General features: G+C 56.2%; 1 protein-coding gene across 4 annotated transcripts in view; it reads right to left on the bottom strand.

Annotated features, from left to right (window-relative positions):
- The window catches only part of MINDY4 (MINDY lysine 48 deubiquitinase 4), a 107,977-nt gene that overhangs the window by 23,314 nt on the left and 67,303 nt on the right, over positions 1–17,360 (bottom strand). For 3 of the 4 annotated variants that reach the window (XM_027574787.2, XM_027574788.2, XM_035723398.1), the window contains exons 12-14: positions 16,914–16,979; positions 16,127–16,186; positions 11,877–11,944 (exon numbers count right to left, since the gene is read on the bottom strand). In XM_027574787.2, coding sequence (XP_027430588.1) covers positions 11,877–11,944; positions 16,127–16,186; positions 16,914–16,979 — 194 coding nt within the window. The remainder of the gene's footprint in view (positions 1–11,876; positions 11,945–16,126; positions 16,187–16,913; positions 16,980–17,360) is intronic. The other variant, XM_027574789.2, reaches the window with a different exon arrangement.

The raw sequence follows: 17,360 nt of genomic DNA, 5'->3' as shown, positions 1-17,360 counted from the left end.
GTCTCCAGGCCTCAGCCCGTGAGTCTGTTCAGTGGGCACAGACCGTGTACCTGTACATGCATGGTTCCCCAAATGCCAAGAGAAAACCACGGCTCAGAGCAGCCTGACTTACCCAGGGCATGGGGCTTATGGGCTACGGAGCCGGGGGAGGACCCCATGGCCCGTCTTGGAGGCCTATGCTCTCCCGACCCCAGGTCACAATGGCTCTACCCTCAGAAGGGGGTCCTCCAAAAGGCATGAGGTGAAAAGCCCCTTGGCTGAAACACATCCCTCAAACCAAAAGAAACCGATTTCTTAGGGCTGTACAGAGCTGGGGACCAGGAGTCACTGTCAGTGTGGCTCTGTTATAGGGGAGGACAGCACCAGGAGGCAACCCCAGCCCTCCATGAATCTCAACACTCTTCGACCATCTAAGAAAGCCCACCACCAGGACACAATTCCTTTTCCCTTCCCCCGCTCAAATGCTTCGGAAGACCAAGTGTTCTTGTGGATGCGAACGGTGCACGAGTGAACAGGAAAGGAGCCGGCATCCCTGCAACACAGCCCCATCCCCGGCGAGGTAAGGATTACTATATTTTATAGACATGGAAAGACTCCGAAGGGCATCTCTGGGGGTGATGGGAGGCTGGGGCACATGCCCTGGGGCACGCGGCCCGGCCTGCCTCCTCTGGCCCTACCCCAAAGAGGCCACAGACAGACATCCCAGAAGAAAGGGCTCAGCAATCACAAGGTTTGTTTTCCCTTTCAGTGGACGAGAAGAGAAACCTGGTCGCAATTTTAGGCTTTAAATCTAAGATCTGCCAGAAGTCCACAAACCTAAAACACCCTGGTCCCCGTATCCTTCCCAAACGAGTTTAGAAACTCAAGCTCCGTGACCTTTGCCGGAGAAATGCTTTCTTGTGGCTTTTAATAACCATGGCCAAAGGGGGACGGTCTGTGGTCCATGCGGGAAGATGGGCCGGGTTGGCACTGCAGGGGCCCGGCAGAGAAGCACGGAGGCCTGGGGGTCCTGGGAAGGGCCTGGGAGGCTCACCCACCAGAGACAGCCCAGCACGCCTGGGAAGGAGCCGGCTGGGGTGCCAAATGGCCGAAGGCAGCGCTCGACTGGCGCTAGCTCAGGCAAAAGAATTGATGGAAATGCTCTCTGCCGCATAAACGGGCATCTTCTGAAGAGAAGAAAATAACCTCAAAGGAGCCCTGGGTGGAATGATAAGCATCGCTGGTCCCGAGCCAGCCCAAAGCTTTCAGAAGCGGTCCGATCTTCATAATCTCACAGCCTCGTGCTCACCCAGTGGGTTTGAGAGCCTGCGTCAGCTGAGAGTGGAGGGACAAGCAGAAAGGACAATGGGAGGAAATGGTAATTGCATCCTTAGGTGCAAACACGATGGGAAATTCAGGAGTGAGCGTGGAGCTTGAAAGGGAGGAACGTCTGCGTTTCACATTAGGGCATTCGCGAGACGCCAGGGAGCAGCTTATACGGCTTAAGAGATTTACAACTTTGGCAAATCTAGATGCCCAGACCTCCCTTTAGGGGAATTCCCTGGAGAGCGGAGTGTGAGGAGTCCTTGAGCAAAGGAAAAACGGCCTCTGCCCTGCCCAGAGAGAGGGCAATTCAAAGGGCAGGGCTGTCACCAGGTCGGAGTTCCAGCCCCAGCCTGCCATGTGGCAGTTAACCTCTCCTCTCCGGGCCTCAGTCTCCCCTTTTGTGACATGAGGGCCTTGCACAAGATGCATGGTGTTATGGGCTGACCTGTGTCCCCCCAAATTCATATGTTGAAGCCCTGACCCCAGTACCTCAGAACGTGGCTGTGTCCGGAGACAGGGCCTTTCAAGGAATGATTTAAGTTCCCCGACCCCATTCGGTGGGCCCTCGTCCAATGTGACCGGTTCCCTGCAGGAAGAGGGTGCTGGGGATGCAAGCTCGCAGAGGAAAGACCATGCGAGGACACAGAAGCAGGCAGCCACCCACAGGCCCAGGAGGGAAACCAACCCTGCTGACACCTTGATCTTGGACTTCCAGCCCCCAGAACTGGGAGTTTCTGCTGGTTAAGCCACCCAGGCTGTGGTGCTTTGTGACAGCAACCCTAGCAAACACACACCAAGCGGCCTCCAACGTCTGTTTAGACTCAGAGCTCTTTCTCCAAATGTCATCTTCTAGGCAGAAGCCAAATAGATAAGACATAAAAGTAGAACTGCTCTGGCCATAGGTGTCCCATCTTTCTCCCTCTTCCGGCCCCTGTAACCCCTCTGGGGAACCCCCAGGTCTCCAAGGTCATGCAGCGTCCTGGGAGCAGGGGCTGAATCGGAGGAGGGGTTGCCTGGGCTCTGAGGTTCCCGCACTTGCTGGGCTTCTGAGCCACAAGCTGCGAGGAGTCCTTCCCTGGGACCAACACCATTCAGTCCAACGGGCAGGCTGTCCCTTCCCCAGTCCACGTGGGGACTAGACAATGCTGGGCCCTAAAAAAATTCTGCACAGCCTGGGGCCAACGACCAGGCTGGGTGACAGAAGCCAGGAGGAACCTCGTCCTGATAAAACCTGCGCCCTGAGGCTATTGTGCACTGGGACCCCCTTCGGGAAGCAGGAGCTTGCCTGGATTTGGGATTCCAGGAAGCACAGGGTGGGAGGAGCCTGCATGGACTTGCCCAGGGCAAGGAAACTTATGAGGAGTGGCTTGGCCCTGGCTGCCCTGCCACCGACCTCCTCAGCATTCTGGAAACCAAGGGCCAGAACCTGGACCCACGGTCAGAGTGACAGCTCGCTGCAGAAGTATCCAGAGGAAGAAGGACAGACAGCTCTGCCCAGGATGCCAGCAAGGCCTGCTTCTCCCAGCTGTACCCCCATCGAGAGTTCCCAGAGACCCCGCACTATACCAAGAAACGGAACGAAGAGGACGCGGGGGATGGCAGAGACCTAAGGGCTCAGCAGTTTTCGGGTGGGAAAACGGATGCCTAGCAAAAGAACACAAGTGGCCCGGGGCTAGGGACAGGTGCTAGGCCAGACTGAGCACCCGAAGCTGGGATAGAGTGCCGCTGCCTCCCTCCAGTCGCTCCTTGTCATGCGTCTCCAAGGGGCAGACGTTCTGCCACTGAGCAGCTTACAGGGCTTGAGCCCTGATTCTGCAGAACCCCGAAGCTCACTTTCAAATCCACCATCCTCTCTAAAGCCTCGTGGGACCAGAGGAGCAAGAACCGCCATCTCCATTTCACCAGGGTTCTACTGAGGCCCAGAAAGGAGAAGGGACGCGTGGTCTTGTGATCATACGGTCAGCAGGCCAGGACTGTGTCCCCGGCGCCAACATCACACAGTGTCCACCGCGGCCTGAAACACGTGATGCTCAGCCTGGCCGGCCAGCCCCACACAGGCCCTGGAGCCTCGAGGCGCCACTCCGGGTCCCACCCTCCCGGGCTGGGGCACAGCTTGTCCCTTCGCCCCAAAGCCTCCCCAACGTGCATCCGGACATGTGAATCGGAGCATCTGGTATGGAAGTTTCTGGATAAGGAGAAAGTAGGTCTAAGTGGCCCCGAGACACGGTTCCAGTCCACCGTCAAAGCCACTCACCTAAAATCAACATCCGCGAGGTGGGGTCAGTGGCTAGCTCAGCCTCAGACTGGCTGAGTAACCTCAGGCAAGTCCCTGCCTCTCTCTCAGCCTGTGTCTTCACTCAGAAAACCAGAGGACTGAAGCCAGGGGTCTCTGGGGGCCTTCTGGGATGTGAACAAGTGTGCCTGGGTCGGGACTCTGATGTTTAAACCATCATGCCTAAAATAGTTGGTAATTAACCCAGGAGGATCCGGCCAGCCACCTCCCCTCCACCGGATCCCAAGGCACCAGGCCCCAGGAGCCCACCACACCCAGCTCCGGCCGGGCCTCCCTGCTGCCCCCTCCCTTGGGAATTCTATTGACTTTTGAGGACCAAGCAATAGCGAGAAGGGCAGCTGTGGAACAACAAGGAGAACCTGGGCTCCGAAGGTAGGGGCCCCTGGATTTGAATCCAGTCACTGCCACTTACTGGCTGCTCCCCTCGCTGAGGCTGCCTCCCCTCTGCAGTAGGGGTGGGACGGTGCCTCCCTCTACTATAGACTGCTGGGAGAGCAAGGTGAACTATATTAAGCATCTGGCATTTGGTAAATGTCACTTCCTTTTTCCTACGATAACAACAATAATAACAACTAAAAACACAATGACCAAGAGGTCACGATTCCCGCAACCTCAACGGCTCGTGTCGTGGCCAAGAACCCAGAATAAATGGAGGCCTGCGAGCAGTCGAAATGTAACTATGAATATCTAAAACGGACTTCGGTAGAGCGGATATGGACTGTTTTCCCAAGAAGGCCTGCAGGGAGTGGGCGATGAGTCAGGGCACCTGCATGGCAGGCCCCGGCTGCCACCTGCCCTGTGTGACCTTCCGCAAATTGCTTTCCATCTCTGAGCCTTCCAGGTGTCATCCCTTGATGGGGATAACAATGTGTACCTCAAAGAGCTGTTGCCATAAGGGCCCCGGCCTTTACAGGGCCTCACAAACAGCACAGAGCTCCACAGGTTGGAGGGGCCGCCTGTGACTCTCCAGGCAGGGGCCGGGACAAGAAGGGGCGAGCTGGGGAGGACCCCAGGAGGGAGGGCAAGGTGCATGGATGGAGAGAAAGGAGCTGGCCTGGAGGAAGGAAGGGAACACAGAGGTGCCCAAGCCCTTCCCAAGCTGCCTTCTGCCTCACCACCTGCTAGACCTCTCCCCACGTGCCGGCACTTTCCTTCCCAACCAGACCTTGTGCAATTGTTCCCTGCAAACCCCCACCCCGCTGGCTTTTGCTTGCTTTGTTCCTGTGGCCTGCCAAAACCCTTCCCACATATCCCTCAGAGCCCTGCTAAATGCCGCCTCTTCCGTGAAGACACCTCCCTCACCCCGGGACAGATGTGCCCCATTTCTCCTCAGCTGGCCCCTTCCTCAGAGCAACTGCCCATGCTTTTCCTGTGCCTGCCTTGTCCCTCCAGGCAGCAAGGACTTTGACGGCCAGGGGCACGTCGTGTCCATCTGGCCCCCTGGCACCCAGAATCGGGCTCTAGCTCTGCAGATGCACAGCACATGGGCCCTAAATTATGTGAGCCTGGCCCACACCCATCCCAGGAGAAGCTACAAGGAAGGTCGGGATGGAACAGCCTCCAGAAGCTGAATCCCAGGAGGGGTGTGGAGGCAGGCAGAAGGAAGCTTCCCACCCAAGCAAACGAGGTTGGCCTGGAACAGAAGATTCTTCCAAAAAGTTAATTGCCTCTCCCTCTTCCCAAGGCCCATCCTCTTTATCTGGACGCCCAAGCCCTTCGAGGAACATGGAGGTCTAGCCCTTGGGTAAGTGGGGTGGGGATGCCAGATGCACCGAGAGTCAGGAGACTCCTAGCTCTACCACTAACCCCAGTGTGAGCTGGGCTGAGTTGCCCCCCTCTGCCACGGGAGGGTCCATGTTCACGGGTAGACCTACTGCCCTCAGCCACACCCCTCTGACACTCACCAGCCCTGACTTGCCACCTCAGCAGCCTGGGGCTGGGCTCGCTTTGCCCCAAGCGATGCCAGCTGACATGAAATGGAAAAGGAAGCTGGCAGACAAGCACCTGGTTTGGCATGGGCCTACTTACGGGTCTTGTTTCCCACTTCTCCTCCTACGTTGGCAGACACAACAGGGCAGTGCCTGTCACTCCTCCCTCAGCCCAGGAAGGGGAGGAGGCCACAGGGTCTTAGACTGGAGGCCAGGACACACAGGGATGGCATCAACTTGCCAGCAAACTGCCCTAATTTCTTAGAGCCTTGGTCCCCACATCTGTAAAATGGGATGATGGCCCCAGGCCTGGCCTGGGTGGTTCTGTGTGTGTCGCATTACTCTGGGCTGGAGGAGTCCAGGCAGGTGCAGCAAGAGGATGTGGGAGAAAGCTGAGGGGCATCCCATCTACCCCCTCCCATCCCAACAGCACATCTGGGACCACCAAGAACCTGGGATTCTCAAAAAGAACAGCCCCCTGCTCAAATCCTTATGCCACAAGCCACTGGCCCAGCCCACTACTGAGGTGGTTTCTGCCTCAGTGAGCTCTGCTGGATCTGGAAGCTTCATCGTTGCTTTTCTTTGTTTCTGAGGGGAACCTGTGGGGGCCTCAATTAAGTTCCAGATCTGACCCACGCCCAAACTCACATCTGCTCTCCTGTTCCTTGATAAACCCCAAGCTCCTAGTTGCTGACTAGACAGCCCACCCCTTTCCCAGTCAGTGTGGTACCCCCTCTGTGGGTTCTGCCCGCCTTCGGGGCCCTCTGTGTTCACACGCCCCATGATGGGTGCAGCCCAGGCCTGCCATGAGGTGTCAGGAATGGGGTCATGGCTGCCAGCAGGCTGAGGGGCACTGGAGAAAGGGCTTCCTCAGGGCCCCTGGGGGGCGCAGTGGGTTAAGTGTCTGCCTCTGGCTCACGTCATGATCCCAGGGTCCTGGGATGGAGCCCCATGTCGGGTTCCTTGCTCAGCGGGGAGCATCTCCCTCTCCCTCTCCCTTTGCTCCTCCCCCCACTTGTGCCTCTGTCTCTTTCTGAAATAAATAAATCCTAAAAAATAAAAAGGGGGGCTTCCTCTCCACGGGCTCACCGGAGCCCACCATGCAGCAGGGCCCTCCCGAGAACACAGCTGAGACAGAGGAAAGAAGTGTGACGGGACAGAAGGAGGGACACCATGTTCCAAAGACGCTGTCTGGTTCCTGGATCCAGCCACTCCTAAATCCCTGGGCTTTTGAGATGAATCAATTAATAGTGCTGTTTTCAGCTTACGCTGGCTAAGAATCAAGTTTCTGTCACTTGACTTTGTATCACCAACACTCACGGTTGGCTTTCTTTCAGGGCTATTTCCACAAAGAAATAACCCGTGCTGTTGTTTTTCCTCTCCTGGAGAAAGTTAGAACAACAAAGCCACCGTGGTGTGGGTGCTGCCCCTCATGCTCAGGGCCCGGCTTGTGCTGTTCAAAAATTACTTCAGCAGATGGCAAACTACTGCCTATTTTGGACTTTAAGGATTGCTTTTGGCTGGCCCACGTTGTCAATGCAATGAGTGCCATGGGTGTGAGGCATGAAAAGTGTCTCTTCACAGGCTGTTCCCCTCACCAGCCAGGCCTCAGCCACCCAGTGGGCATCTCTGGAGCCCTCCCTTGTGCCAGGCCCTGGATCACTGCTGGCTCCCTGGGGGCCAGGGCACCCTTGTGCTGCACTGCACAGGTCTGGCTCTGAGCTGGCCCTCGACCCCAGGGCCCCAAGCATCTTTGGGACTTGTGAGAGCATGCTGGGGAAAGTTCTAGGCCATGTGGTTTGGAAAGCGGTGGGGCTAGGTAAGCATGAAAGCCTGTATGAGATTTACTGTAAGCAACTCAAGATCTTAAGAAGGAAAATAGATGGCTGGAAATCAAGTGGAAAAAAATAAAACCTTCACAAGGCTTTGCAGTCAGCCCCGATAAACAAAACTCAAAGGCCAGCTTTGCTACTGTTCTTCCGGCCTCTGAGAGTGAAGTGGCCAGGCTGTGCTGGGCTGCATTCGCATCTGCCCTTGGCTCCCTCACCCTGGCTCCCCCCAGAGCTGGGAACAGCCGATGGACAAGAGGCACTGACTTGGGCACAAGGCCTGCCCCTGGGCCTCGGGCAGGCATCTGAGAGCCCTCACTCGGAGGGAGGGATGGCCATGCCCTCAGACACACATACACGCACACAAACAAGTCACCTTCACATAATCTCCAACATCACCACCAACAGCCACATCATCTCACACCCAGCCCTGCCACCTCACGGATCCCTCATCCATGCACACACCAACACAAGTGCACACGGACATGCTATACTCGTAAAGAGCCGGGGGCTCCCAGCCCCCTACTCAGCTTCTCCCTGGCCACTGCACAGCACATGATCTGAGAAACGGCTCTCTCCGGGCCACCAGGACATGTTTTCAACTGCCCAAAGTAGTAACAGATCACCCTGAAACAGCATCAAAGGGTTTGGCGAGGCTGAATCTGAACTCCAGAGCAGGAAGGCCCTCGGGGATCGTCTGGTCCTACGGCTGGTAAGCTGTGTATGCAGAGCTGGGGCTTCTCCAAACAGGAGTCTCCTGGGGCCAAGCTGGGAGATAGGGAGGGGCATGCAGGGGTCTCTGCCTCCCCCCTCCCCCGACTCTAGTCCTGCTGCATCTGCTTTTTATAGTTTGTTTGGAAAAAGGTCAGATTTCAGGCTCGCTACAGAAAGTTTAAGAAGCACTGGTTTGCCTCCCTCCTGTTAGAGGTAAAGGACCGAAGGTGTAGGCTGGGTCAGCCATAAGCATGTTGGCAGCAGAGCAGAGATGGGGACCCAGGCGTCCTGAAACTACATCTCAGCCAATGAGTGGGATGCTTTCGTGTGAACTGTCACCCACTGGGATGCCCTGGACAAGCCTATCAGCTTAGCCTGACAAATGGAGCCTGTGCTGGATGGCATCTGCCCCCATGTGCCCTTTGCAAGCAGCCGGCCCCTGCGGCAAGCCAGGGTGAAGTGGGCTTTCACCATCCCAGGACTATTGTCACTGCCAAGGGAATCGTGGCAAACCTGCAGCCAGGTCTGGCATCTGTCCTGAGAATGGAAACCAGAGGCTCTGGGAAGCACCTCTGGAGTGTGCTAAGGGCACGGAGGAGGCATGGACCGTTCTGGGAGCTCCCGTTCTAAGGCCAGAGAACAGCTCCTTCAGAGGAGCCCTGTAAATGCCAGGAAGGCTAACGTGTTATTGTAAATAATGTCAGCGTGAATCTCTCACAGGATCCAGGCACCATTTTGACAGGCCACTCTCCTGCTCACCATTGGTCTGTCTCTCCCCTCACGCCGCCACCCCTTTCAGGGAGTCCCCCCAGACCACAGGCAGGACTGACCGGCTCCACTCCATGCCACCAGCAGCCCTGTGCCCAAAGCCTGCCCCATTCTCCACCCGAAGCCCTCAGTCTGTCTAGAAGTGGTTTTGAACTTGAACAAGTAAGACAGAGGTGAGGGTCTTTCTCAGGCACAGCTTTGGGTGGCGTACTCCCAGGGCAGGGACTGGTTCTCCCACCTCCCCTTCTTTTGCCCCCCGAGCAACAGCATAGAGCACCCAGGGAGTGCCCCGGGCCACGAAGGACGTGCCTGCCGGGGTGAGCACCGCCACCTGTGGACCCATCTCCACTTGCAGAACATGCCCACGGTCACGTCTCCACCACCAGGCACCAAGCTGAGACTGAGGGCATGACACGACAGGATGGGACACAAGACGCCTCTGAGCACAGCTGTGGCAGGATCGGACCAGCAGTGGCCGTCACCTAAGGCTTGCTACCCACCAGGAGCCGGGCCAAGCACTCGACCTATAAATCTTCATGCGATCTTGTAAAGCAGGAATTATCATCCCCCTTTCCCAGAGTGAGAAACTCAGGCTCAAAAGAAGAGAGACTCAGGCCTGAAACCAAGCGGCAAACCCGAAGAGCCCGGTCTGGGGCCCTGCTGTCCGGGCTGAGCTGTGTGAGCCCGGGGCCAGGCCTGTTTCCTCATCCGAAAGACGGCGAGCCTGATAGGAATCACAGTGCCACCTAAGAGGGCTGTGTGGGGATGAAGCAAGTGCCCGGTATAAAATGTTGCAGCCTAGGATCGGGTACACAGTACTAGGTGTTGCTTACTCTCGTTCCTACTGCTGCTAAGAGCGTCCTCTACGTTTCCTTCTTAGAAGGAAAGGGGAGGCCCAGGAGTAAGACAAGCCCAACCAGTGCTCTGCCCGGTCCAGTGCTAGAGCAGGGCTCCATGCTGGTCCTCCTGGAAGGCAGGCGACAGGCCGGCCAAAGCTGCCCCTGGGGGCTCCAACACCATCAGCCTCCAGGACCCAGGAACGTCCTCAGGAGCCCTGAGTGGGAGGGACATCATCTTTATACCCTTCCACTCCTCTGTCCTGAGAACAAGGGGGAGGAGGTGACTCTAGCCAGATCTTGTAGGTCCGTGTGCCTGTCTGCGTGTGTGTCTGTCTGTATGTGTATCTGTGTCTGTCTCCGTGTGCATGCGCGTGTCTGCGCATCTGTGTATGTGTGCATCTCTGTGTCTCTGTGTGGGGAGGGGATGTATATCTGCATACCTGTGTATGCAGTACCTGTGTCTCTGTGTGTCTGTCTGTGTCCGTGAATCTGTGTGTATGTGTGTCTGCATGCCTGCGTGTGTGTAGTGAGGGGAGGACTGTGGCCTATTGGCATGAGGCTGTGCAGGCCCAGCAGGGCAGCCTTCCCCCCACCCCCAGAGGCCCCGCAGGTGCCACAGCCTGGGCAGGGACTGACCCCTGCCTGGCTTGGTCGGATGGGGCAGGGAAGGGGCAGAAGCAGCCCAAGTCCTCCAGCTCGGGACAATAAGAAGAGTAGCCTGGATATGGGGCTCTGAAGGCCCCTGCAGATGGAGAGGGCCACCAGAGCTGCTCCCTACAGGGGTGCACATGTAAACAGCTCCCAGGCTGGTGAGCAAGTCCTGCAGGAGCTGCCCCGGTGACCACCAGAGCAGAGACACTCTGATCAGAGTCCTAGACCTCCAGAGCCAGTGGTCCCCTGTACAGATGGGGAAACTGAGGCCCAAGAGATCACACAGCCAGAAGTCACCAAGCCTGGCCCTTCTGACAGCCTAGCTTCCCCTCCGTGAGCTCCGGGGTCTCACCCACACACCCAGAGACCCCCAACCCGGGCAGCCAGGGATTAGCAAACTCAGGCCTGGGGAGAAGGCGGTGCGGCTTATGGTCTCCATGCACGTGAGCCCCAGCCAGGAATGAATCATATCATTATGGCAGGATTAGAAGAAAAATGCCATTAGAAGATCTGTGCATGCACCACATTTAATAAGGTCAGCAGCAGTGAGCAGCAAGCAGACTGGCGGCACGAGGCCACAGAGCCCCCGCACCCTCCTCCCACCCAAGCCAAAGCCTGCAGGGAATGGGACAGGCCCTGGCCAGGCCCAGCCACGGGGAGCAAGCGTCTCCTTCTGCCAGGGCCTCCCCAGCCTGGGCACCACATAGCTATTCTTTCTGCCTCCCCACTCCTCAGGGCCCACCTGCTTGGGGTTGTTCCCAAATCATCCCCCGCCAGCAAGCATCCCCCAAAGTGAAAATTAATTCCCCGGGTCCCCCATGCCCTCTGGAGTCTGCTCTCTACTTGGAAAAGGAAGCAGTTATCAATTGTACTTTACGAAACTGTTAATGTGCTGTTAATCTGCTACCCTCCCTGGTGACATAATGCCCAGGTGACAAATATGGATAAGAGGCCTAGAAAGCTCATGGAGGATGAGCGTGATGGAGAAAGTCCAGCTCTCAGGCAGCTTGGGAGGCTGCATTTGATAAGGCTGCATGGAATTGAAGTCCTCTTGCTTCCAAGGCCCCTGGGCACCCACCCACCAGTGTCCTCGGGGCTGGCCCTGGGCACAAACCTTGCAGCTTTCCAACTGCCCTGGCCTACAGTGAACCCCCCCTTCCTGAGCTCGTGGGGGCCCTCAGTCACCTCCCAGGCCTCTGCCTCAACCGCCCATCCCCACACATGTCCCAGGGGCGTCCACACGTGTGCTTAAGTATGTGCACACCGCCATTCTGCCAGGGCCCCAGGGGGACCGTAAGCTCTGTGGGCGAGGGTGTCTCTCCAGTCAGCCCCGGCGCACATGGGGAGATTGACAAGGTAGCTCTGAACACACACATAACTGTTCTCCCCCCACCACTGACCATTCCCCACTCCACTACTTCCTTCACCCTCTCAACCACGCTCACTACACGCTCACTATGCAGCAAGTGTGGCCCTGGGCTCGGGTCGGGGGCAGCAGTGAACCAGACAAACAAGCCCAGCCCAGGAGTTGAGGGAGGAAGAGACTCACAGCTCCGTGGACCTGGACAGGATGGCAGACAGCGTGAGCAGGATGCATCCGTAGGGACCTGCTTCGAACTGGGAAGAAGAGAAAGCAATGAGCACCCACCAGGTCTGCACTCCCTTTCCTCTCACTTCCTTGGGGAGTGGGGGGGGGGAGGGGCCACACCCAGGGAGCAGCCTGACCCTGAGCCAGCTGCCGCCAGCCTGGTCCCAGAGGTTGCCAGGGGGCTCCACGGCAGGGCCCCTAAGTGATGGGAAGCACACGAGCCTGGGTGACAACGGGAGCGGACACACTGCCCACCAAGGAGCACACCCATGACATCCGAGTCCTGGAAGCTTGCCATACAGCAGTGGGGCAGCCTCCCTCACCGTGCAGGTGTCTTATGTGCATCATCACACTGAAAACTGCCACTGGCCTGTGTGACAGTGCTGTTAATACTGCCCTCTGCCACAGAAGGAAACGGGCCCAGACACCGAGCACCTGGCCCAAGGTCACACCGCTGGTAAGCAGCCTGCTGGGATGCCAGCAGGCTCCATTGGACTCCAAATCCCTTACTCCAAAGACCTGCACTGTCTTAAGAGCAGCAGAGAGCAGGTAGGGGACAGAGTCAGGGTCGGCGGGGAGAGTGAGGTGAACCGTCAAAGTGCAAGGACAGATCCCGTCTTTCAAAATTGTTGATATTTTGTTCATCGTGGATTTTTTTGGATTACTTTTGATATTTTAAAAATTTTTTTTTCCTGATTACTGAGGATTTTGGTACCTCCTTGAATTCTGCCCCCAAGGTGGGCACCTTATTCATCTCCCCCTAGTCCCAACTCTGGGTTAGAGCCCACCGCCCGGAGCCCGGCTGCCTGAGTTTCAATCCTGGCTGTGCCACTCCTAAGCTAGGTGAGCACAGCGACCTTCCCTAACTTTGCTGTCCCCGTCTTCTCAGCTGTAAAACGAGGCTGATGATAGTAGGACCTACCCTCATCAGGCTACTGTGAAGAGTCAGTGAGATCACCCCTGTAAAGCCTGTAGAACACGGCCTGTGAGTATTATGCGGCTCTGCGCGGCCTCCCGGGACGGGCTGGGTCACTCGGGCTCCCTAGACAGACACCAGCCCCCAGCTGCGGTTCCTTGTGAAGGCCTTACTTATCCCACTTTGGGGATGACACCTGTCCCCATCTGTGAGCTGTGATGGCAGATGCTGCCAGACTAGAGTCAGCGTTCCTTACGTGTGGTCAGTTTCTTTGTGGACTTGAAACCAGACCTAAAGAAGCTTGTTTTCCTGAAACCGTAAGAATGATATAATTTATCATATTTCCATTTTGCCTGGGTTGCCAGGAAGCTCCGAGCCAAATATGGTCCTCAACTGTGGTAATTATTTCGGCTCAAGCTTCTGATAAAATTATCTTTTCTTTCCTTCAAAACATAGTCTCTAGTTTCATACGGTAATTCAATTAGTCATTAAAAAAAATTTTCTGTGTGAACTTTCGTGCCAAGAGGATGCTCCCTGCTGAGGCTATGCTTGTGAACAAGGTGGACATGGATCTGCCTTCATGGGACGTAACTCAGGGAAGAAAGAACAAGAAGCACCTAGAGAAGAGTGGGGGAGGGGCTCTGCTCTGACAGGAAAGGCAAGGTGTTCTGGAAACACACAGAGAGGGCCTTTGAGGAGACTCAGGGTTTAGGGAAGGAAGGAATGTAAAGGAAGGCTTTCTGGAGGAAGTGATATCTAAATCCAAAGGACAAGAAAGAATCAGAAGAGAAGGAAACACTGTTCCAAAAGTGCACGTACGAAAAGTACGTGCAAAGGCCCAGAGGCAAGAGAGGGCAGGTTTACTATGGTTGGAGCACAGAAGAGCCCTGAGGACATCATTTTTATACAATTAACTTCCTATTTTTATAAATTTATCAATAACAGAATCTTTTGGGGGGATTAGAAGTGGAATAAATGAATCAACTATCTTAAATCAACCTCATCATAATTCTCTGATCTCAGGCCAGTCATTCGCTTCTGTTGCCCTGTTTCCGCATTTGCAAAACAAGGATGATAATCCCATCCTTGCATCTTTCCTTGGGTTCTGGTGCACAGTCTATGAGACCAAGTCTACGGAAGTGCTCTGGTCACTGCAAAGAGTCCTACTGATATCCTTGCGCAAGGGGGACATGGGCCTGGGAGGACCAGTACCCTTGCCACAGCTCTCTTGCGGACTTGCGTGTTGCCTCGGGGAGTGACAGAGTTCTCCGTTTCCCCCTTCTGAAAGGCCACCCAACCGCTGCCATGGACTTGCACGTTGTCTTGGGGGAGCCATGACACTTTCTCGGTCTGTTCCCCTCCACCTCCACGAAGCAGGGGACACGGGAGCCCGCTGCACGTCCTGCGTCTGTGTAAACACGGAGGACTACTGGTACTACATGGGCCAGCATCGTCCACGGTCCTCGGGACTCCCTCAAGGACAGCCTCCCAGGAGCCGTGAGCGAGCCCCTCCATGCGGGCTGCTTAGTGTAACGGCAGAACGGGGAGAAAGGACGCTGCCTGGGGCTGCTGCCCCCTGCTGAACACAACTGAATGGCACCAATATTCCATTTTGTTTTACAAAAAGCACTTATTAAAATTATCTCATCAAACTCAAGCTGCCAAGACATAGGAGGCCACGGGGCAAGGTGCCTGCATTGTAAGGAGAGCTCCCCAGACAGGCAGTTGGGCCGGAAACCGCCGTGAGGGTCCGGAAAAAATGTCTGGTATGGCTCGGGAAGAAGGGGCCATTCTCCAGCACTGTTCGGGCCCTGGAGAGACTGAAGCCCACCCTGGAACCCCAATCGGAAGCCAGGGCGGGGGCCTCGCCGGCTCGCGGGGGGTGGCCAGACATCCTGCCCGGAGGGTGAGCGGTAATGAAAACACAGCAAGGAGGCTATTTATTTTGGGCAGAGTGTTCATTTCCAGGCCTGGCACGAGGAACCCCTTAGGCCCAGGCCATGAAAAATGAATTTGGTGAGGGTAGTGCTGAGACAGCTCAACGGATTCCAGCAAAAACATAATTAAACGGTGGGGGAAAACACCACCTTCCTGGGTGAGGAGGGTCAAAGACTGACCACAGGCCCGTAGGGACCAGAGCCAAGAGAGGGGGAGTGGCTCTGGGTCCAGAGGTACGACAGGAAGAAGGCGGCCCCTCCCCTGGCACCGGCCCCAATCTCTGAATGGTTTCCATAGTCGCCGTCTTGCTTGGGCTTCACCAAAACCCTAGGGTAAGGACTGAGGGAGAAGGGAGACCCCATTTCACAGACGAGGATGTAGAAAGCCTTGGTGCAGAGGCATCACCCCAGCGGGGCCCATCCGTGGGTGGGGACAGGCCCTTGGAGCCTACGAGCAATTGCCCCAGGGCTCTCCTTTGCCCCCTAGAAGCCTCCCAGGGCACTTCCCTCTCCTGGGTGTTAATACAGGTGCCCGGGGGCCTGCCCCCGCCCCATCCAAACACATACACCGAGGCGATAAGGCTCTGCTCAGCTCTCAGACGCATTGCTGCATTCTCACAATGCTCTGAGTGCAGTTAAGAGTAGGATCCTTTCTGCTTATTTAGATGGCACGTGCTGCTTAATTTAGAAGACATTCTTTTCCATGCGTTTAAGTTTCTTCTTTAAAAACCTCTGTTGGACAATAAAGAGCTGAAAGTATCTGCTGACTGCTCCATCTTCTGTTTTCTAGGTGAGGCAACTGAGGCCCAGTGATGTTCCTGAGGCCACATGTGGCCGAGGATTAAGCCAGAGGAGGTACCCAGGCCCCTTCTGCTCTGGGCCAGCTGCTGAGCACGCTGCATCAGCACACAGCCCACTGGGTTACGCCCATGAAGAACCAGAGGGAGCCAGGGGCAGGGAGCAAAGGAGGGCTGGCCAAGGCCAGAACCCCTCCCACGTCAGAGCCCCTCCCTTGCACCTCCCAGAAAGGCCAGAGGGAACAATCAGTGCAGAAAGGCAGCGTCCTACGCTGAGTACATGGGCCAGGCTCCTTGGGCTGAATTATCCCTAGGCAACAGTTCTGGGGCAGAAAACGTGGGGTGAATCAGCACCTTACTGATTGCACCCCTGCCTCCCAAGGGTCTCCGAGCAGGCCCCATTTTCCTACCCAAGAAGCATCTGTGAGGTCAGGGCTGGCACTCTTCCTAGGCTATGCCCAGACCCTCAGTGCCTTCGGGGAAGAAGAGGAGAGTATTCTGACAGCAGGAGTGTCCAGCCTGGTCCCACATCTGACAAGTTCTCCCACCGTCCGGGCTCACCAGCAAATCCTCGGTCGCCTTCTCCGGAGCCTCAAAGAGCTGGTCCCACAGCTCAGAAGGCTGAAGGAAAGGCACAGAGGAGGTATTTGCTTGCACACCAGAACAGAAGGGCTTCACGCTCTTTCTTTCCTTCCATCCTGACACACACACATCAGAAAATGAGACCCTGCGGTTGGGGATCTCAGAGGTCATCTCTTGGCCTTGGCTTGTGCTGCATCCTGCCCCTGTAAGGCGTCCCCCTCATTTCCACATGTCCACAGCTAACCAATCTCAAGGGAGCCTTAAATAATCATGATAATGGTGATCATAACGTCAACAACAAAAGCTAAAGTCAATGACAACATTAAGCCCAGCATGCTAGTTCTAAGTACTCTTGTTATCAGCTCCATTTTACAGATGAGGAAACTGAGGCATAGGGGGGCTAAGGAAGTTGCCCAAGGTTACAGAGCTACTATGTGAGGGGTGAAACCTAAATTCAAACCCAGGCTGAAGGCTCCAGAGATCATATCCTTTACCACGGAGCCTTCACTCCCTCCTCCACAAAGCCAGCCAGGCTACAACCCTTCTCCAAATCCCCATGGCACTCTGAGCTGTTCAGGCCCTGGACGTGTGCCACTCCATCTCACAGCAAGGAGTGGGTACACAGATCCCCTCCAGCAGACAGGGTACTGGAGGACCCAGCCAGCCAGCCAGGACACCAAGCAAGGTCCTGTATCCAGCAGGGTCCCCACCAAAGAAAGCAGATGGCTTAACAACAGACAACCTCCATATAAACCATCGTCCATACCTGATGGATGCTTTCTTGAAGAAAAGTCACCAGCTCTTCATAGCAGGTCAAACTGTGCAGTGTGAGCTGAGGAGACACGAACCCACAGCGTGAGCTGCCCGAGCCCCACACACGCTTCCGTGTCCCGCCCTGGCTCCAGTAGCTACAAGACCCCACTCGAGAATATCCCCGCAGTCACAGTGGCGACCTCGAGAGCCGGGACAGTGAGGCACCCCCATGCCTGCGTGTGACTTAAAAGGCAGACAGGGCCCAGCTGGGGTCTCCGGGGTCAAGTCCACCCTGCCATCTGCACCAGGCCTACAGAGCCCAGGAATGAAGACACCGGGGAGCTCAAGTGAAGGAGCCAGCACCACGTGCGCCTGCACCCCTGCGGGCCAGTCACAGGTATCTGAGAAGCACCTGGGAGCGCAGGGGGGGCTAGTGTGGGCATCCTATCCAACTGGCCAC

Source organism: Zalophus californianus, chromosome 12, assembly GCF_009762305.2.
Source record: "Zalophus californianus isolate mZalCal1 chromosome 12, mZalCal1.pri.v2, whole genome shotgun sequence".
Classification (NCBI taxonomy): Eukaryota; Metazoa; Chordata; class Mammalia; order Carnivora; family Otariidae; genus Zalophus; species Zalophus californianus.
Note: the sequence above shows the minus strand (reverse complement) of the source record. Positions and strands in the feature narration are given on the sequence as shown.